Raw genomic sequence first — 23,159 nt, forward strand, 5'->3', positions numbered from 1 at the left:
TACGCTTTATACAGGAGGCCGTATGAATTACATATGCCTCAAAGCATAATGTGTCAATGTTAACTGTCAGTTTTTGTAATTATCTTAGAATTTTATTGTGGTAAAATAGAACTAACTTAGTAATGCTAAGAAAAAATTACCTAGTTTAAATATAGCTAGGCTGCCTATAAATACTGTTAAGGTTCTCTGTATTCACTAAAGATCTGAGATTTATTTCTTGTATTTTAACATCATCAAATTATGATGATGAGAATGTCTTTGTTGCAAAATGACGTGTCTTACAGAAAAACGTTCCATTGCAGGTGAGTTTGTGTATGTGTGTCAGGGGTTCTGAGGATTAAATCCAGGACCTTATGGGCCCCCCATTTTGTCGAGATGTGGTTTTTTCTAAGCCACTGAGTTCTCCAAGCTGGACTTGATTTTGTGATCTCCCTGCTGGAATTACCCTGTGTCCGGCCCATTTTATTTTTTATACTACATTTCTCTTCCCGAATAGGAAATGGATAGCTGGCTGTGTAAATTATGACATGTTGAAGAGCAGATTTTATAAAGGTTATTATATATTGGGGAAAAGGATGACTCTGGTTTGTGATGCCTCTTTTCTAACCCATATCTGTGGGACTGTATGAATTTTTTCTCTTGTTTTCATAGCTGAAACTCCTTAAGTATCAATTTTTTCCATCGTGTAACTGGCTAATATTAGTATTTCTATTTGCTACAAAGAATTTATAAATGCAAAATATTTGGAAACTCTTACTTGATTAAATAATCTCCATAAATATCACCTACTGTTAATATTAATGATCATATAAATAAATGATTTCATTGTTGTTAAATATATACTACCATTTCATGAATGTAGACAGAGTTCATAGTTAATATAGAGATTTTAGAAATGAAATTAATGAGTTTTTAAATTACAGGTTCCAAAGATATACAATGGGAATTCGTACATGGCTTACTTGAAAATGCTATTTATGGAGGACGTATAGATAACTACTTTGACCTTAGAGTTCTTCAGTCATACTTGAAGCAGTTTTTTAATTCTTCAGTAATGGATGTATTAAACCAAAGGAACAAGAAAAGCATTTTTCCATATTCTGTGTCTCTGCCAAAGTCCTGCAGCATTTTGGTAGGTAAAATGAATCTCAGTTTTTTCCCTGTAATTGAATCATTTCTTACATTAAGTATGTTATTTCTTTTCAGTGGTACAGGTAATTATTGATAGTATGGATGACTTCTTTCAGTTCACGGCCTGAGTTTTAAACTCTAGTAAAGCATCCTGCAGGCTTTTGGATTTTTTTTTCCCTGAAGGTTGATTGATCATAGTAATAATAGGGCAGTGTTTATGGAAATCTGGGAATAGCCAAGAAAATCTCGAAAGCATCGAGCACTGCTGTTAAGAGCTGGAATAGGGGATTTGCTGTTTTGTACCAGGCAGGAGTATACTCTGATACACTGAAGAATGTGAAGGATGTGAAATAGGAAAGAAGTGAAGTGTTATTTAACAAATGTCTGTTCCCAGTTATAAGAGGCATTCACTTTATCTGTCTTTCACAGCCACATTTTTGTTTATGTGGATTTATTTTAGCAGTTGTAGCTTTTGCTTCAACTCATCACATGAAAGCTTCCTAAAATGCAGTCATCATTTCCAGAAGGTAGTAATAAATGTAGCTCAAATATTTCAGTTCTCGTTTATTTTCCCCCAAGTCAGGAGTTTTAAATTGACTAGTGTTATAATGCATTTCTTCACTGTTCATGGGAAGATTATAAGTACTGAATTACGTTGTTTTCTCAGTATTGTTATTTTTTCCCCACAAATATTTTTCAAGAAAATTCTTTCATTCTTTTATAACATAACTGTCAAACAATGTCAGTGCCTCATAGACGATAGACTCGAACCAATTCAGATGAGAAGGCTTCATATTTATTTGGAAATGAACCATCTGTGTAATTCTGCAGCACAATAGTTCTAAATTTACATGATGATTTATGAGAATCAGTGTCTCGCTTTCTCTGACTTGGATGGGAGAAGGTCAAGAGTCCCAGGAGGATGCGTACACCCAAGGCTGTGTGCACGTGTATGTACACAGACAGACACGTGTGCATGTTGTGATTGAACACCATGAAGAAGTTTTCAAATGCAAGCGAAAGAGAGGAAGAATTTCAAAGACAGCCTGACTTTTCAAAATGGGACACATTACAGGTCTCGGGCTTTCTACAGGGCAACTTTTTCCTTGAACATTCTTCAGTGCTGGTTGCCAAGCATGAGCAAAGATAGCTCTGCATCTCCCCGCTGTACCCTGCAGACATGTTTAGGGATATTTAGACAGCTCTTACCTTAACATGAACTTGCCTCTTTATGAAAAAAAAATTAGTCCCTGTCTCTGGGCCCACATGAACGAATCCATGGTCTGAATTTCATTTCTCATCTAAAGCTTGACATGTAGTGGGCATAGCACTCAAATGTATTTGGTTTTAGCAATTTGGGGTCCATTGGTGTGTGGGCAGTTGGGATAAGAAAACAGTGTAGTATCAAATAACTGATACACAAAAGAAGTATTAGTGACAGAATATTTTCTGTAGATAAGTGAATTAAAATATAGGTTGGGGTCAGTCATGGTAGCACATATCTGTAATCCCAGCACTTCAGAGGCTGAGGCAGGAGAATCGCCATGAGTTTGAAGGCAGCTTTCAAAAAAAAGTGTGTGCTTATGTGTATGTGCATGTGTGTGTATAGACACACACTTATATATACATGGAAAGCATGAGAAAGCTAGAAAATGTGTGCATTTATGGAAAATATAAATAATGAAAACTAATACTTCATGATACTCCTTTTTTTCTAATTTCAGTGGTTATAAATTCAGTCTCTGATTGAAAACCTTCTTTACTTGTTTATGTTTAGGACTATCGTGCTGTCATTGAGAAACTTCCAGAGGATGACAAACCTAGTTTCTTTGGTCTACCTGCCAACATTGCCCGCTCGTCTCAGCGCATGATCAGTTCTCAGGTAATCTGAGACAATACCTGCTGTGTAGAAAAATGTCACTCCTGAGCCTGAGAGGAACAATCTTAAATTTTATTATTACAGATCTAACAGTCTTTTACTTAAAATGTTTATTTCATTTATCATGGCACATTTCCTTTGTACCTTAAACAAAACTTAAAGACATCAAATACTTTATCTTTATATATTTACTAAAATTAGTGTAAGTGCATTGAGCACTATTAATTTCATTGAAAATTTGTTGTATTTCTGGGATATATTTTATAGTTAAATGTAACAATTGAATATGTCACTAAATTTAATATTTTCATAGCAGGTACCAGATATAGATACATAATTTACAAATTTCCAGTACATAATTAGCTTATAAAAGATAATTATTTCATATTCACTTTCTCATGAGTGAATATTATACAGATTTGGGAAAGTATGGATTTTTAAACCCCTGCAACATGGAAAAATGTAAGCCATAAAGAATATATTTTCTAGGTTGTATTTTATTGACATAAAGTAAGAACTACCATGTATTGATCTCTCATTATATACCTGAAACAGTTCTCATGTTTTATACTCAACAACTTGTTTAATCTTCATAGACTTCTTGAGGCATTAACTGTTACTGAGACACAGAATTATGAACTGTGAAATCATAGAGTGAGAAGCAGAGTTAGAATTAAAACTCAGGCTGTCTGAGTGAAGAGATGGTCCTCTTTACTATGTATTATAGCTGTCCTTCAGGCATGACTATTATGCTAAATAATGTGCACCATTCCAGGGACGTGGAATTACGAGCTATTACCGCTGTGCAGTCATTATGTAAAATAATTCTCATCGCCCTAACTCTTTACTTATTTGTAGTCATAATAGTTACATATTATTTTCATATTTCAATCTACAGTTTCTTATTTTACTGCTATTTTAGCTAACATTTATAAGATGTGGTATTTCTTCTCCTATTTTATTATTATATTGTTTTGCAGTTTCAGTGTTCATTCTTAATATTATTATAAAATTTTGAGGATATGTTTATAAAAATAAGTATAAATATTCCCAGGAACAAGTAACCATTCTACTTTCAGCTGAGGATACTTTCTATTTCCTTTTCCCTTTCTTACTGAAAGTTAAATCAGATAGTCTGAGAGAATATAATGTATTGTATGGAACATAAATTCTCACCATATGTAAATATACCCTCGTCATTTACTGCCTTCTTTTCTTGCTAACCTGAAGTAATTATTTTTTAATATCTACACCAATAATATGTATGCATTTTCATATATGTATATATACATATGCGTATATACACAGTGACCCTTCAAAAATATTTTCTAGATACCAGATAAAAGTGAAAATATTTTATTTTAAAAGTACACAATAAATCCAGGCTAGTTTCTCTAGTTTATTTTAAAGTTTAAAGTGAAATTCTTTATATTTTTATATGTGTGTATATATACATACATTTTATGTATGCATAAAACTTTATAACAGTGCCTACGTAAACACTGTTGAAATAATTAAAAGATCATTAAAAGAATAAAAGGCATTTCACAGAATCTACAGAACTATTTAAGAACTTTATCAACAGAGCAAAGAGATTTCTCCTTAGAGCTCTCATTAATGGAGCATAGTTTCTGTAGTTTCTACTCTAATTCAGCTTGTGGGAGAATCTGACTCGGCAATACTTGGATCGAACGTCTAATGGAAAGAATGGGTAGCACAGCACAAACACAACCTTAGAGACCTTGAAGAATGATAAGGGACAGAAAAACAGGGTGCCTCAGATCTTCATTTAATGGTGCAGCCCGGTACTCCCTTGTGTGCCTAAGCTTCTTTTGCTCTTGGACCATGTATGGCTTCCATTTATAGAAGTGGAAATGTCATCTTGGCAATGAGAAGCCATGTCCTTATTTTCCTTCTTGTCTTTCCTTCTGTGAGTTACATGGTCCTGAGATTTGCATACCAACAGTTGGACTCAGCTCTCTAGTTAAGTACAGTCCCATGCATCGGGATTTCATAGTAAACTCGGTAGATAAAAACTCCAGTTACCTAAATTCCACAATTTCTAAAGAAATAATACTTTTCAGATAGTCCCGAGAAGACCAGTTTTATTTTGCTTTTACTGACTCTAGAATACCAAACAGTTCTCCAGAAGTGATGTTAATATGATTTCATCTCCACTCTCTCTCTTGTCTTGCTGTAGTCTTACACGTTATATGTATCCATGCACAAGTTCAGGGTTGTGAGAAGTGTTATTGAAGCCAGTATTTGGTTTTTTAAAGATAGAGGTCAGTGCAAAAGTTATGTAGCCAATTTTGTTAAATATGAAGACTGGAAGTGAATTGAACACATCCTATTGCGGCAGTAGCCACAAGTGATGTTTACTACACATTGTTAACGATACTTACTTCCAGGTGCTGTATACATCAGCACTTAATCCAGTTTTTCTTGTAACCTGCCTCAATATCCAGGCCACACGATGTTTTCATTCATATCACCTGATGCAGTATCCATGTTTCCTTCAGCTTTTCCACTGCCTTTTAAATGCTGGCTAGATATTGTGCTAATCAAGATGTGAAACTCAAAAGGAAGAGACTTCGTGCTTTAGTTTTGGTGGCAGAGGAGTTCAGTTCGCTATATGAAGTTAAGGTGCCCATGGTAGAATTGTTTTTGATGCCGGTGGAATATCTACTTGGTAGTGTGCAGTGGAAATTTGGTTTAATTAAGCATAGAGAATTGATAAAGGATTTGACAAACAGCAGTACGTTTGTGAAGAGCAGAGCCCTGGGGGTTGCACATTTCCTGGGGAGCGCTGACAAAGCAGAAACAGACGCCTGCCCGAAGGTGGGGTCCTGGGAAACACCTGGATTAATACATGCAGTATCTGGAACTGGAAGGATACCCGAGATAATTTTCTCTAGAATGGTGCACGGTCAGAAAATATACTTAGAAGAGCTTTAGAGCTTGAAAAGAGAGTTCCAGGCAGTGGGAGCGGGTGATGCGGATTGGTGTGCGGGAGAGGAAGGCTCATGATTAAAGACTGATTAGGTGGAGCTGAAACCAAGTCGCTGGGGTTGTCAGTGTTTCAGGCCTTTTCTAAAGTCTGTTGTGTAAAATACTACAGCGGAAAGGCGATCACAGTGGTAGTGCTCCTGGGGAGGGAAGCAGTGCAAATGAAGATGAGGAATTAATCCAGGCAGCTCTGCGTGCCAGAGACCCTCTGTCCGGTCAGTGCAGGGGCGCTTTCACGAGGATGCAAGGCTCACACTGGAAGCTTGATGGAGATACCTTAAAATGTGATTGGATGATTTTTTTTTAATTTTAAACAGAAAATATTTGGAAAACAAGATAATAGGAGGGTAACAATGGTTAATACATTGCATGTTGTTATCTTTAAATTACTTAGAGTACAAGATACTGTCATTTAATTGTCCAAACAATATTAGCACAGACCTTTCTTTCCAATGAACCAGGAGAAATTAGCAGTATAACTGTCTTAACTAACTTTTGTATGTATACATTATTTTGATGTTTTTTTTTCTCCTGTAGTGTTTTAAATTCTCAGTTTTGTACTTCTGGCAGTTTGATTGCAGCGTGCCACAGAAAGGCTCTTGTGTGTTCGTGTCTGTTTGGAGTCCTCCCCTACTTCGCCCTTTGCTTTCTGTTTCGAATTGGCCAGCTCCTGAGCAGCTCAGCTCTGCCATCCCCCTCTGCCACGATAGTCCTGCCTTAGAACACGAGTGCAGGCTGAAACATGAGCCAGAGTAACCCTCTCCTTCCTTACATTGTGGGTATTGGGTACTTATTGCCAGGAACAAGAGAAATAACTAGGACGGTTGCTAGATTGCCCAGGCTAGGCCTGAATTTGTGATCTTCCTGCCTCATCCTCCTACACTTCTGGGATCATAGGCATGTGCCGCTGTACCCGGCTCTCAGGTTAGCTTTGCAGTTAAGCTACTCACAAGGCCGGTGCTGTGTTACGTGTGCGGAGGCCCAGAGATGGGATGTGCAGGGCTTTCTGACCCTAGAGGAGTCCGAATTCAGACAGCTCGCTTCTCGTGATAGCTCTGGCTACCACGCCCTGCGAGCTTTCTGGGAGATAATTTCAGATCTTTTTACAGAGCAAGCTACTGTGCAGATTTCAGGCTTGCTATGTAAGTGAGCTACCATCCTGTGAGGACGGCGGAACTTCCCGACTCGGCTGACCACGAGGGAGCTGACAGTCTGCAGGGATTCTCTTCCACCCTCACTCCTGTAGAGGGCGGAGGCCCTCCCCGGCTGTGGAGAAGAGGGCGGAGGCCCTCCCCGGCTGTGGAGAAGAGGGCGGAGGCCCCTCCCCGGCTGTGGAGAAGAGGGCGGAGGCCCTCCCCGGCTGTGGAGAAGAGGGCGGAGGCCCCTCCCGGGCTGTGGAGACGGGTGGCAGAGGCGGGGACATTCTGTTCGTGTTACTATAGTGTGGTCTCGGGGCTCTGGATGTGACAAGGCCCAAGGCTCTCATTTGCGGTTTCCCAGTGTTCTGCCTTGGTGCCCTGCCGTACAGTGCAGCTGCACCCTGTTACTTTGGTTCATGGTGGGGAGGAGGAGGAGGGGCAGGACAGTGCTGGGTGTCTCCCTTCAACCACCTTGATCCCAGGTTTCCCTCTAAAATATTTCTGCTGTTAGCATTTTGGGTGGGGATACTTTAAAACTGCTTCATTACTGCATTGCCTGCACTACCCTTGCCACTTTGCTCATTGAAGTCCCCGTTCCCAGTTAAAGTTCACCATCTCCGTGGAGTTCTGCGCTGACCCTTTGGAACTTGCACTTTGGTGTATCGTATGTTCTTCTATCACACGTTCGCAAGTAGGACTGAGTAAAAAGATAGACCCTAGAAGTGTCACTGCATATAAAGGAAGTAGAAAAGTAGAAGCTTGTATTGTAATACCTAAGTATGTATCTTGTGACTTTATACATGAACAAATGTACGTTTCAATTAAAATTATTGAAAATTTGACATGAATTAATCTTTCTGAAAGTGCACAGAAATTGTGCAATTAAGACAGTTTGAGTACATGAGAAACATTGTAAAATTAAGCTAAATTAAGTTTTACCAAGGAAATCTCAAAGCAGAAATTAAATTCTACTTCTCTTACATTTCAGGTTTTGAAAATGAGAATTTGGACTTTTTTATATTAAAATAAGAGTTCTGATATGCCTATGCCTTATTTGGTTAGACTTTTAAGAAAATGAAAGTTAAGCAGAAACAACTTTGATGTTCAAAGTCATATTCTTCATCATTTGAGTCCTTACTGTGATTGTTAATTTATCTCTTTATTTGCCAAGATGAGGCAGTATCTTCTTTCTTTCTTTATTTTTTTGTCTTTTTGAGACAGGGTTTCGCTATGCACTTCAGGCTGGCCTTGAGCTCACTTTGTAGCCCAGGCTGGTCTCGAACTCTCAACGATCCTCCTGCCTCAGCCTCCTGAGTGCTGGGATTACAGGCGTGTTCCACCACACCCGACTGAGGCAGTGTCTTCTATAGGGAACATATATTCTTTTTTATTTTTTATTTTTTTTTAGCACCAGGAATGGAACTCATGACCTTGTGTTTCCCAGGCAGGCACTGCGCTGTTGAGCTCTATCCCTGACCCCCATGTATTCATTTTTATCATCCCAGATATATAAAACATTTAAAGTAGTACTCAGTAGTACAGTATGTTATTTTGTATGATTCTGTTAGGATTATGAATGACATTATGAATCTCTTCCATCTCCTTTATATCTTTGTTCCTCTTGTACCAGAATTGTCCATCAGAATATTGTTTGCTCTCAGGTGGAAACAGCTTATCATATCAGCAGAGTCAGACATTGATAAAAAATAGTCTTCTTTTCATTAGATTAAATTGGGATATCAGAAGTCTGTACTGATGCTAGTCATACTTAGAGTAAAGGAAGAATGACGTTTGTAGTTGAATAATAAGTCAAGCTCAGGCATGTAGTGAGCTTGAAAGAGCATTGTTTCTACTCTTACAACAGAAGACCACACAGACTTCATGTTTGTTACTTTTTATTGAATTTAACAGTGAATAGATCACAAGGCAACAACTCTGAAACCTAAGGATATACAGGTACCTAGAGAGAAGTGACAAAACATAAGCATTTGTTTACCTGAGGCAAATGCACCTAGGCACTAGTTTGAGTTCAGGCAGAATAATTAATTAATTGATCAAGACTAAGTACAGGCTGCTAGGGTCAGAAGGCTACAGATAACAGGGTGATCCATTCCTACTTAAGGGCTTTTTTTTACAGGGACCTTTGGGGAAATTTGAAACCTGTAATGCCCTGAGGATAACCAGTAGCAACAACTTTCAAACCCGTCTCAATTCCTGATTTAAGGAACACAAACTGCACTGCAAAGGCCCATCGCAGTGAACCTGTGGCACACGTGCCCCAGGTGGCTGTTGTTACTGGTAAAAGCTCGGAAAGGTTCACGATCAGTGGCCTATCAAAAGGGAAGTCCTACCTACTTCTAAGCTTTAAGCTTCTTAGTTTCTCCTGCTCTGTAGACGTTCAGCTCTCAACAGAACATTACCAGGCACAAGAGAATATAAGGAAAGGTAGCACTCCAAGAGACAAAGCAGTTCATTTAAATGTGACACATATGTTGGAGTTACATGACCGTAGATTTAAAATAATAATGATTTGTGTGTTAAAGGTTCTGTTGGAAAATATGGGCAATATATGCAAGAACAGATGATTAAATTCAGCAGAGATATACAGACTTTAACAATGAATAAAATGCAAGTGCTAGAAAGAAAAAGAACAACAGAGATGAAGAATACCTTCAGCAAGCTAGTAAATATATTTGACATAGTCAAAGAGAGAATTAGTGAGAATAGGGGCTGGGGATTTAGCTAAGTGGCACAGTGCCTGCCTGGCAAGCACAAGGTCATGAGTTCAATTCCTGGTACCAGAAGAAAAACAAACAAACAAACAAAAAAAGAGAATTAGTGAGAATAAAGATAGGGCAATAGAAATTACCTAAACTGAAATACAAGGGAAAAAAGTGGGAAAGAAGAGAACTAGGATGTGTCTAGTGGCAGAGCTCTTGCTTAACATGTACAAGGACCTAGGTTTGATCTCAGGCACTACAAAAAAGTCTAGAAACTGAGACCAAAATCAATCAAACTATGTGTAATTGGGATCACAAATCTATAAAACTGGATGTTATCCTGGATAGATTCCCATCCTTCCCTCCTTCAGAGTTAAAAAACAAAACAAAACACACTTAGGCATATAATAAAACTTAAAATACATAAATACTGAGTGAAGCAGGTAAGGAGAGAGGATGGTGACACAATACCTAAAAAGAAACAAGGCTGGATGTGGTGGCTCACACCTATAATCTCAGCACTCTGAAAGCTAAGGCAAGGGGATTACTGTGAGGTCAAGGTCAGCCTGGGTATGTAGTAAGACCCTGTCTCAAAAAATAAAAAACAAATGTGGTACACCATTCTTACCCTCAGAAGTCATTTAAGTCAGAAAAAACTGTAATAATGGTATAAAGGGCTGACTGGTAAAACTATCAACCCAAACTCCTATATCCAGTAACATATCCTCTAGAAGGAGAAAACAAAGTCTTTAAATGAACAAAAGCAGAATGTATTGCAAGCAGACTTGCTCTGAGCATTGTACAAGATTGCTACTGGGAGTTCTTTATGCAGAGGTGCTTAAAGAAACTGAATGTCATTATAAATAATTCTATATAATATACATGTAAGTGTTATGTATCTTACAAAATAACTTTCTACTGCACGATTTTTATAAAAAAATCATGAAAGTATTTCTATTATATTCCTGAATTGAGGTAAAAGTGTTCTGAAATTAAGGTATATAAAAAGGTAGAATTATTTTAAGATTTTCCATGGTTAAAAAGAAAGTTTCTGCAAATTGGAACTGTCATTCAAACCCCTTCATACTGCACTACGTAGATTCCTAGTGTGCAAGTCGGTATCTTCGTGTGATAGGAAGCATGTGCAGAGGTACCAGAGTGGGGTAGAGGTGTGTGACTGTTTGTTCACTGTGGGATGGATTTGATGAATTTCTACACTGAGATGTTTCTAAGGATGGATTTTAACTCTTAATGTGTCATAGCTCATCTGTCAAAAAAGTGCAGTAAATGAAATTAAACTGATAAAAAGACTTTTAGCATAATCATTAAGGGACTATGGAAAATTGGTTTTAATATAGAAATTCTTCTGTTTTTAAAGGCATTGGGTATTGAAAAAAATCTGTTATAAGTTCGGCTGTAGGAGATTTTATTTATTTATTTTAAAAATAAAAGGAGGAAAACATTGCATGTCTCTGTTTTCATGAGAAACCACTTTGAAGATATCAATACGTAATACAACAAACTGTAGGAGATTTTAAATCAGTAATCATGGTTTTACTTAAGCCACTTATGCAAGAAATCACAATTTTTGAATTTTTGTATGAAATTCATATGTTACCTAGAAAAATAAGAGGAACAAGAAGTTGAAAAGAAAAAAAATGTACTGTGTTCAGTTGTTATAACTGGTCCAAAAATGGAACACTAGGCATTAAAAGGTTAATATATATGTTTTATCTATTTCTTTTTATTTTTTGTTTTTTCCCTTTTTCCAAATAAAAATACTTCTGTTTTAAACAAATAGGGGCTAATATTTTTGTTTCTTATCAAGAATTTTTAAGAGATTTAACAGGTCCACAGTTTCTTTTTATGATAAAGTTTAATTTACATAATTATATAAATTAATAGGTTTCACTGTGACTGTCTCGTATGGATATGTCATGCTTTGTTTCCCCCCTCCAGTAGGGGGGGAAATGACAGTAGGTCATTCCTTATTCTTTCTTTTCTCCCCCACCTTCTTCCCTAACAGCTCCTCCTCTAGCCCATGTATTTTTTCTTTTCATTTCCATGTATGAGAGAAAACATATCTGTATCTGACTTATTTGTCTTATCACACTAATTTCCATTTTAATCCATTTTCCTACAGATGGCATAAATTTGTTCTTTGTCACTGAATAAAATTCTGTGGTATTTATATACAATATTTTCTTTATCCATTCATCTGGTGATAGGCTGATTTCATAATTTGATTATTATGAATAGTGATGAAAAAAGTCAGGAATATAGATACTGTTTTTGTAGACATTGTTTTTCTTCATTATATACCCAGGAATGGTATAGATGCACCTCTTACCCCCAGAAAGGCTGATATCCATCTCAATATGCAAAATTTATTTAGTCCATTTTTAAGAGTTCTTAGATTTTAACACAACACTGCTAAAAAAGTCCAAATTAGAAGTCTCGTCTGAGTCTAAAGGGAAACTCGTAGCTGTAAACATCTGATAAAATCAAAAAGAAAATTAAATACTTCCAACATATAATGAATGGTAAACAGTCACATTCCAAAAAGGAGGAATGGGGCATATCAAGATATCTTGACTAAAGCAAGATGCACAACCAGCAAGACAAACAGTAAATCTTGTAGCTTTGTGTCCAGCACCCAGGGCATGATGTGGTGAGTTGTGAGTTCCGAACAGGAAGGCTGTCCTCCTGTAGCATTGCCAGTTGTAGCCTTCACATAGCCTCTGCCTTGGAGGTGACCCCACTCACTGCCTGTGACTGCTCAACACACATTCCGTGTTTCTGCCATCTCTGACTTCCTGGATTTTCCACTGCACTTCAGGCTGTACTCTAACAGCTTCATGTACTATCCTCTTAGGGATAGTCTGCCCTCTCAGGGGCATAGTCTACAGCCTCTCAGGCCTTATGAAATCTAAGTGAAAGCCTACCTGACCTCACAACTCCTGCATTCTGAGTGCCTGTAAAATCAGACCTCGGATGATGCCCCTAACTTAAGTAGGAGCCAAGACCCCTTGAATCATGGCTGCAGAGGGCACTGTGTGCCAGGATGCCTGATCACTGTAAACCAAATCCTAAGGAAACAGTTCCCTGGGTGACCGTTCTCAGTCATGGTGCCTTGGAGCTCTCTTCTCAAAGCAAACATTTCTCATCTTACTCCCTTGGGCCTATGAAAAAGGTTAGGCCTTTCTGATTACTGAGATCCCCTCCCAGCATCTTTCATATTATCTTGATGTAAAGTATTTATCTTCTTTTGTAAAGCTAATCTTTTCAGCAGCCTGTGCTCTAACTTCACAGGCACTTTGTTTTTGGTGAAAGTGAAAACTTTTTAAATGGGCTTTTTGGTTCTGATTTTCACTATGAACCTAGCTAAAAGCTGCCAGTAGTGCCCATATCAAAGCCTGAATGTTGGATTACCTTGAAATTTCTCTGCCAGGTTAATTAGTCAGTCACCCTTCATTTTAGTTTTCTGTGAACTCTCAAGATGTGAACAAAATGGTCCACATTTTCTGCTAGAGTATAACATACATAACTTCTAGGTCAACTACCAGTGGAGTTCTTGTTCCCAAATGAAACCTCCTCAGCATGGCCTTTACTGTGCACATTCCTATCAGTGTACTCTGGTCATCTGAGCTCTGACCAGTATTGCACACCAACCTCTTCCTACAACATTCTAAGGTTTCTCTAGTCCAAATCTTTAAACCTTTATAAACTTTTCCTACAAACCAATTCCAAAGGCTTCCGAATCACATGGTCAGGTATAGGCATAGCAACAACCCTACTCCTGGTACCAAAATCTGTGTTAGTTAGTTTTCCCATTGCTGGGACAAAATACCCAACACCTGCAATTTAAAAGAGAAGTTGGTTCACAGTATTAGATTCAATCTATGGTTGGTTAGCTGTAAGGCAGATATGGCATGGCAGAACACCAGGAGGTAGAAGAATTCTGTTCATCACATAGTGGCCAGGAAACAGACAGAGGGGGAATTGGATACAAAATATACCCTTCTAGATCATACCCCCACTGACCCAGCCCTTCGATCTGGCCCCAGCAGTCACATTACAGTCTGCTCTGAGCTTACCAGTGTACTAATTAACTGATGAGTATAGTACCACAGAGGTTCAGTTATCTTCCAAATGTTCCATGTCTGAACATGAGACTTCTGACTGACATTTTAGATTTAAACCATTCTATGTTTAGGTTTTGGTTTTTTTTTAAAGGAGCCTCCATACTGTTTTCCACAGTGGTTGTACCAGCTCTCTTTCCCATCAGCAATGTACTGTATATGGGTTCCTTTTACTCTGCATCTTCACAAGTGTGTTATTTTCATTTGATAATAGCCATTCTGACTCATATGACATGGAATCTCAGTGTAGTTTCAATGCTGAAAACTGCTGAGCATTTTTCATGTATCTCTTGGTCATTTATATTTCTTTTGAGAGATGTCTGTTCAGAGCACTTGCCCATTTATTTATTTGATTGCTTGTTTACTTGTTAACTTTTTTTTGAGTTCTTTATAAACCCTAGGTGTTAGTCTTCTGTCAGATGAATAGCTGTCCAAGACTTTTTCCCATTCTGTAGTTTATCTCTTCACTCTGTTGATTCCTTTGCTGTGCAGAAATATTTTAATTTGATGCAATCCAATTTGGCAATTTTTGCTCTTACTTCCTCCACTGTTGGAATATTATTCCCAAATTCATTGGCTGAATCAGTATTTGAAGTGTCTCCCCTTTATTTTCTTCTACTAATTTCAAAGTTTTAGGTATTACATTAAAGTTTTTAAATCCATTTTGAGTTGACTTTTGTACAGGGTGAGAGATCAGGCATACAGTTTCAATCTTTTATGTATAGATATCTAGTTTTTCCAGCATTATTTTTTGAAGAGGATTTCTTTTCTCCAACATATGTTTTTGGTATGTTTGTTAGGAATCAGTTGGCTGTAGATTTAATTTTAGTATATATACTATGAAAGTGAGTGCTGTGGATTTATGTCTCAGACCTCTGTTTTATTCAGTTGGTCTTCATACTTATATCAGTAATATTCTGTTTTTCCCCCAGTGGCTCTACAGTATGTTTTGAAATTTCACTGAAATGACATTTGTTGTAATACTATCTTTTACATCACTAATTGTACTGATTTGAGTCTTCTTTCTGTTATTTTACTAGTTTGGCTGAGGGTTTGTCAATCATGTTTATCTTTTCAAGATATCAACTTTTTGCTTCATTAATATTTTGTATTGTACTTTTAATCTTTACTTCATTTATTTCAACTCTGGTCTTTTTTTTACTTCTTTCCTTCTACTTGTTCTGGGTTTAGCTTGTTCTTGTTTATCAAAAGCCTTGAAATGCATCATTGGGTTATTTGTTTGAGATTGCTCTAGTTTTTAAAAACATGCTATTATCAGAGCTATAAACTTCCTGTTAGAACTCTTCGTTGTGTTCTGCAGCTTCATATACATCATTTTTCTAGTTTTACTTGATTCTGTGATTTTTTAATTTTCTCCACTTTTTTCAGTAATGCTACTTTATGTTCAAAAGTATATTGTTCAGGGTCTGGGGATTTAGCTCAGCGGCACAGTGCCTGCCTGGCAAGCACAAGGTTGTGAATTTGATTGCCAGTACCGGGAGTGGGGGGTGGGGTAGGGGAAGTAAATTGTCAATCTCTGTGTTTGTAAGTTTCTCTGGTTTGTTTTTGCTATTGATTTCTAGGTTCACTGTGTTATGATCTGATAAGGTGTAAGAAATTACTTCATTTTATGTATTTTTAAGACTTCTTTTATGGCCTAAAATATGATTAATTTTGGAGAATGTTACATGAGCTGCTGAGAAAAACATGTCTTTTTTAGCTGTTGAATGGAATGTCGTGTATATGTCTGTTGAGTTTATTTACTCTCTAATGTTTCTTTAATTTCTCTTTTGTCTGGGTGCTGTAGCTCTTGGTGAGAGTGGGAGATTGACGTCATCTGTCATTATTGTATTAGAGCCTGTCTGCTTTTTATGTCTAGTAGCGCTTATTTTATAAAATTTGGCACATTGACGTTCTGTGTATATATATTTACAACTGTTATAACTTCTAAAGGGCTGCTTCCTTTATCAATATGTCAGGACCATCGTTGTCTTCTCTGACTAATTTTGGATGAGACATAGCTGGAGAAAGTTGCAGTTTCTCTTAAGTGGAGTGTGGGTGTATCTCAGCAGCAGTGTATCCCCATACCATGCTGTATGTTCCTGGCTTGATTCCTAGCTCCTCACAGAAAGAAGGAGCAACAGTAACAACTTCAACAAAAAAACAAACCAGGTATAGGTGTACAGAAACAATTAATTAAATAGGGGACAAAAATATTAGAATAAACCATAAGACTAAAATATTAATGGAAGTAACATTTAGTGATGAAGGAAGAAAGATGAGAAAATAAGAGATGAATGAGAAGAAAAATCTTATTAAATTATAATAAAAATGAGAAAATAATAAAACTAAAAACAATAAAAGATGATATAGATGAAGAACAAGAAATGAGAAAAGTATCAAAAATTCCTCTTAGCTGAGGTGTTTAGATTGAGACACTTCTCTCTGGGCATGTGCCTGTCCCCTCCTTAGGTGGTCAGTCTGTGTACCTCATGGCCTGGTCAATCTGAGCCTCAGGAAGCCCTGCTCGCCAATGCAGTGTTGGTGTTTTATGGAATATGCCTGGCAGATGGCTAGTGTTCAGCCCAGTGGGCTTCAGTCTGTGTTCCTGGGGGAGTGGAAGATGTCCAAGCTACAGTATATAACCAGGATGCCTCAGTGGGCATGTGTTGGGGAAGCAGTCAAACCAAGTTCTGTGCTGGGGGAAGGGTGGCATAGGAGTGGTGATGTGCAGCCCTCCATCTCAGTACGTTCAGACCTGGCTCCCTCAGGACACCTCACGCAGCAGATTGTGCTCCTCATCACAGGTAGCAGTACCACTGCTGTATCCTCCGTTGTCTGTCACACCCATGCGCCCCACTGTTCATACCGTATGCGTGGCCTGTTTGGACATTCTCTGACTGCTACTGTCCTGTGCTGTCCTCTTCTGCCCTTTCAGTGCGCTGGGGTGTCCAGAGGATGCCAGATTTTGACTGCTTCCAGTTTCTGCTCCCAGTAGCAGTTCAGTTCCTGATAAAGCTCTATGAAAATGGCTATAGAACTAAGAATTTGCTAAGCAGCATACTGAATTTCTTGTAGAACTAGCTTGCTCTGTGGAGACGTCACTCATACAAAATCCCTAACTGGGTTTTATGTGTGTCTGCAGCTAGGATTACTGGCCTGTGTTTATTATTGGGTTGGCTGGGCTTTCTGGTGGCCGGCCTTGTGCTCGAGAGGTCGGGTTCCCACTCCCTAGCTGGGGAGCCATTGTGACTTTCTTGGTGCTTTACACTTCACTGGCTTTCGTTTTCTGTGCTGTTTAGATTTCCCTTTACCTCTTGATTGATTCTTGCCATGGAACATAATGTCTACTTTGTTGCCTTGTATCTGCTCACTTGAGTGTCACGTGAAATCTGCTATTCCACCACTTTGTCCAATTTTTTGTTTTCCTTTTAGTGACTATATTTGTTAAGCATCATGCAGTGACACCTTTGCTAAGCTAAGGAAACTTGCAGCTTGAGAAGAAATGGTGTGAAGTTTGTTATTTTTGAGCAAAAGGCTGGAAAATTTTAGCTTTGAAAATTTGTATTAATAGTTTCAAAAGTGAGATACAGTTAAATCTTAATTTTCTATTTCTTCAGTTCAGTTTAGCAATATATTAGCCACAATTACTGTACTGTGCATATTAGTGCTCTATAGGACTGAAATACCTTCTTTGAAAAATAACTTAAGAAGTACTTTTCTTTGCCATTAATTTTGCTATGACATTTCTTTCCTTTCACCTCCAACAATGAATTTTCAAACCATCTTTTGGCAAAGTACTAGTACTTTCTTAGGTCAGTGTTGGCTTTTCCCTTTTAAGAAAGAAGGAAACATCAGGATTAGGCAACTTGCAAGTTGATAGAATTATAACAAATATTTCTGATGTCTTTAATGAATTTTTGATCACTTAAGATTTTGCATCATAGACCTGTGTACCCTGGCTTTTATGGTATTTTTTAATTGGACACTTCTACTAAATTCAAAAGAAATATGAGAAAACAGGGAGCTGTAGGAAATATGAGAACATTGGGAGATGTAGGAATGAAGGAGAAAATAGGCTTTTTGGAGGAGACAAAATAGCTCCTCATTGGGAGATTTGCAGAAATAATAAAACTATGTAATTAAAAATTGGTTTTAAAAACTGGCATCTGTGAAAAGCATCTGTTTAGTTCTGGAAGAGTGATATCATTTTTATATTGCTAAAATGAAATGAAGTACTGTCTTACCTAGACAGCTGTCATTTATTGTACATTATGCCATATCAATAACTTTTCTTGAGTATATTTCAAAATTATGATATTTTCTTCTATATAGTTATATAGGTTTTAAAGTCAATACCTAGTGACATCTTTGTAATCTGTATTTGTAATGATTTCAGTGGTGATGATTTTGATACTTTTTGCACTTCCTATAATAGGCTTTCTCCCATTTAGCCCTCAGAATAGCCCTATGATATAGATGTTATTATTGAACTCATTTTATAGTTGAAAAAATTGAAGCCCAAGGTTTTTTTTCCCAGATCATATTTTTTTAGTAAGTTACTGAAGTGAAACTTAAATATGCTACTAAATTCTAGTTCATCCATTTATGCCATAGGGCAAGGGTAAGTTATTGATTTGAGGCTTTTTTGTGTTATGAGATTCAATAGATTTTTTTCTTGCACATTTTACTTTTCACATAGCCTCTATTATGGGGGGAAGAAAAAAGATCTCTTCTAAGGCCAAATTAATTGTTAAAATATTCTTTTTATAACTTTATCACTTGTTTACATAGGAACTAAAGTCAAGTCTTAATTGCAATGAAATTTAATACATTTTAGAGACAGAATCTTGGGAGGGAAAAATATATGTTAAGAAATCTAAATCTACTAAGTATATTGTTAAAATAAATATTTTATAGTTAAGTCACCTGCCTCTAAAGCATTATTCTTGACCTCTATCATTTGTGGTCCTCAAAGCATTAAATTTCCTTTGTTGTAGACTAAAAATGTTTATGGACAAGTTGTTATGACTTGTGTGTAGATGTCCCCCCAAAGCCTCATGCAGTTATTGGGGATGGGATTTTCAGGAAGGGCTGAGTATAGAGTATGTGATGCTGGGATTGAGGGTGTGAGTGCTATACCCACTCTAGGGTGGGTGTCCTGCATACAATATAAGGAACAGAAAGAGTCTTGTCTTTGTTTCCTGTTGATTTTGGTATCTTCCACTGTCATGAATGCCATGAGTGGTTGCCCCTCTGCCATGTGCCACCCTGCCTTGGAGCCAGCTGATTATGGACTGAAACCTCTACAAACTGTGAGGTAAATAAACCTTATCTCGTTTACCTTTCAGTATTACATATTTTGTTTTAGGCAAAATATGTAAGTATATGAAAAGTAACTAAGAAAGAATTTGGTACCAGAGAAGTGAGGCTGGTGTTGTGACATTACCTGGCCTTGTAGTTCAAGAGCCTTTGGAAACGGCTTGTAGAAAGGGGAAAAGCTAGGAAAGGTTCAGAGATGCCAGCTGAAAAAGTAGAGCTGAAATGCCTAAGGCTGTACTTTGTGGGAGATTCTAGCCAGAGCTTAGAAGAACAGAGGGCCAGTAAAGACCAGGCTGAGGAGGTTTCTGCTGGGAAGAAAGACTTCATTGGTTGTTGGACTGCAGAGGATGTGTGTTATGGCTTGGCAGAAAATTTGTCTGCATTTTGTCATCTCAAGAGATTTTGCCTGAGCCTGAGATTAAGGGTGGAAAACTAATAAATCTTGTGAAAGAAATTTCAAGGCAATTGAACGTTGAAGCAGTGCCATGGCTACTGTTGGAGGCTTTTAACCAGATCTGTGTTGAGAAGCAAGAGCAAAGAGCCTAGTAGAATGATTTAAAACGTGAATTTGGCTAGAACAGAAGCTCCAGTAAAGGTGTAGACCACACAGATAGAGCAGAGGAGATCTGGATTGCTGAGAGGGAACTGGAGAATAGAGAAGATGGCCTGAGGGCATCACTAGAACCAGCAGGACTCCACCCTTGGCAGTCTCGAAATTGCTAAAGTGAAAGATTTTGCTTTGAGAAGATATCCCCAGAGTACCATGTTTCACAATGGCAGCAGCCTAGGGAAGTTGTTGCTCAGGATTTGGTTCATAGGCACTCAAACCCTACAGCCAAGAGAGAAGGAATCCTGACATCATCCACATCATGCTGGTTTTAGGTGCATGCAGAATAAAAGATTTGTTAGTTCAGGAAGACTTCCACACAGACTTCAGAAAAAGGCCTAAGAGGCCAGGCATTGTGCCCCTGAGAGGACATGTATGAGGCTTAAGTGTGTAGCCAAAGGTGCAGTAGGCACCCCAGAAGTTTACAAAAGCCAGTAACATAGATCATTTAAGAAAAACTACAAGGAGGGAGCAGAGCAAATTCAAGAGAGAAGCCATAGGAAATACAAGCACCAGAAGTGCCACAGGGGCAGACCCACCCAAGTCCTTTGAAGTTTAGATCTTTCCAGAGATTGCCTTGCTGCACATAGAACTACAGGACTTAATGTTTGCCTTGCTGGATTTTGGATTTGCCTTTGTTCCAATTCTTTGTATCCCCATTTGTAACTTTTGAAATGGAAGTGTCTATCTTGTGCCGTTGAATGTTGGAAGTGTTTAACTTTCTTTTCATTGGTACAGGGGCTCACAGCTAAGAGTTTGCCCTAAATCTCAGAGGAGACTTGAGACTTGGAATTTTCAGCCATGCTGAAAATGTTAGGACTTTGTTAACTCTGGAGATGAAGTAAATGCCTTTTGCATAAAGGGATGTGCATGAGCCTTTGGGGGGCCAGGGCTGGAATGTTATGGTTTGTGTCTGGACATCCCCCCAAAGCCTCATGTAGTCATGGGGGATGGGATTTTCAGAAATGGCTGAATCTAGAGTTTGTGGTGCTGGGATTAAGGGGTGAGTGCTACACCCTCTCTAGGGAGGGTGGCCTGCATACAATATAAGGAACAGAAAGAGTCTTGTCTTTTATCCCTTGTTGATTTTGGTGTTTTCCACTGTGGTGAATGCTATGAATGGTTGTCCCTCTGCCAGGTGCCACCCTGCCTTGGAGCCAGCCAGTTAAGGACTGAAACTGCCGCAAACTGTGAGCATAATAAACCTATCTTTAACTTTAGGTGTGGAATATTTTGTCTCAGCAATGAGAGAAAAGTGACTAAGACACAAGTGAAATTTTGCACAATAGGTAATTTGTCATTTAATGAAATTGCCCGTTTCTTCAGTATTAGATGAAATTACCATCACATTTTATATTAAGTATTCATTACAAGTCTAAACTAAACAGAAAGAACTTGTGTCCATTCCTTATCTGAATACTTTGATAATGTGGATATCTTATTATGTGGATATCTTCAGCTCATCATGAAGTTCTTGGGGCTTAGACTGTATTAAAGAGCAGCCATCATAGCTACCACTTGGCTAGAATATTCAACATGCAGTAGATGTGTTGACCATTGATGCTGAAGGATACCAGAGAGTTGTTAGACTTGTTAATTCATTTTGCTGAGAATGAGGAAGTGGCCCCTCCTTAAAAAACACATAATTGTAAATCAAATGAATGTTTCTATGAAGGATGAATAAAGCCATGTTTATGAAGTTTATGGATTTAAAATAAAATTTGGTCACCAGGTATATGAAATCAGTGAGACACAAACATTTAAATGTATTGGTCAAGCCTTTAAAACTAGTGAAATAGTCAAAGAAACAAAGATATCTATTTGGTTATTTTGATGGTGACAGTGTTTAGTAACTATATAATCTAAGCTACACCAGTAATACGCAGCTGCTAACTCTACCAACTTCATTATGATATCCCTTCATTCAAATCTTGGCAGGAAATCCATGACTTTTGTTTGTTTGTTTGTTTTTTGGTACTGGGAATCAAACTCATGACCTCAGGCTCGCCAGGCAAGTGCTTATGCTGCTGAGCTATATCCCTGGCCCAAATTCATAACTTCTAAACTATCGGAATCACTCTGTTGCTTTGTATTTGTTGTTCTTAGATTTGTCCCCATGGCATCATAAAATCAATACTCAAATCTCTTTACAGCTTTTCTTTCCCTCTTTCTAAACTGTTAATCTGCAGTTACAAGTGTATTGTAAAGTAATTCTTAAACTATTATAATTCCTTTGTACCATAGTTAAACCTTGCGCAATATCTCTCAGTATGTTAACAGTGGCCACTTACATCAGAATTATCTGAGAAATTTATCTAAAATTTCCATCTATAAAATTAAATGATGTGGGAGTGGAGCTTTGAAATCTGTGGTTTTCTGAGTACTGCTTTTTGGGTGATTTTTAGATACCCTTGATATTGAGAGCATCTGCACTACAGTTAAGGAAAAATGGAGAGAATGGATGGTTCTAGTATTCTATGTGACACATGCATATCACATTTTTACAGTCTGGTCAAAATAGTGCCATATTTCTTCAACTATAGACTCAGAATTTAAAAAAATAATTTAGCAAGGTATTGTACTTCTAGAACAGACTTTAGAAATAAGCTATTCACAACTTACTTACAAAGGTATTGAGTATAATACATTAAGCCCAGCAGTATAACACCTAGGTTTCTTTAATTCTTAAATTTACATGATAGGCTATAATCTATGAATTTTGTTCTTTAAAATATTTTCTTCAGTCAACTGAGTGCCTTAAAGTGTGAAATTTTTAAAATTTCATAGCTATTAATTTTATTCTTTCATTTAAAACAAATCAAACAAGAAGTCCTGTGGCTATAAGAAAGATGCATCACGTTATTAAATGTCTTATTTAAGACTTTACCCTTCAATAATTTCAAGCTATGATTTATGGATTTAATAAAGTTAGTGAAGTGGTAGAGGACAATTCTTAGAATATTATTAAACAGAATGATTCCCTCACTATTTTTAGAAATCAGTGAATCTCTGGAGAAATCTGAGATAATCAGCATGAAATATGGGGAATGTGCTTTTTAGTTTTGCACAGAATTCTGTGTGATTCAGAAAGTCATTTGAATCTGTATTTGCATAAGCACTGAAGTCTTTCTATATAGATTTTACATATAGGCAAAGAAGAGCTGGCTTCTGGCCAAAGTTGTCCTTATGGTTTTAGGCTAGTCTAACTCT

General features: G+C 37.5%; 1 protein-coding gene across 1 annotated transcript in view; it reads left to right on the forward strand.

The window, feature by feature from the left end:
* The window catches only part of Dync2h1 (dynein, cytoplasmic 2, heavy chain 1), a gene marked incomplete in the record, with an annotated part of 251,163 nt that overhangs the window by 169,798 nt on the left and 58,206 nt on the right, over positions 1-23,159 (forward strand). Inside the window, 2 exon segments of the mRNA XM_013511077.1 lie at positions 924-1,132; positions 2,909-3,013. Coding sequence (XP_013366531.1) covers positions 924-1,132; positions 2,909-3,013 — 314 coding nt within the window.

The sequence above is a fragment of the Chinchilla lanigera genome, unplaced genomic scaffold (assembly GCF_000276665.1).
Source record: "Chinchilla lanigera isolate Chin_1 unplaced genomic scaffold, ChiLan1.0 scaffold00011, whole genome shotgun sequence".
Taxonomy (NCBI): Eukaryota; Metazoa; Chordata; class Mammalia; order Rodentia; family Chinchillidae; genus Chinchilla; species Chinchilla lanigera.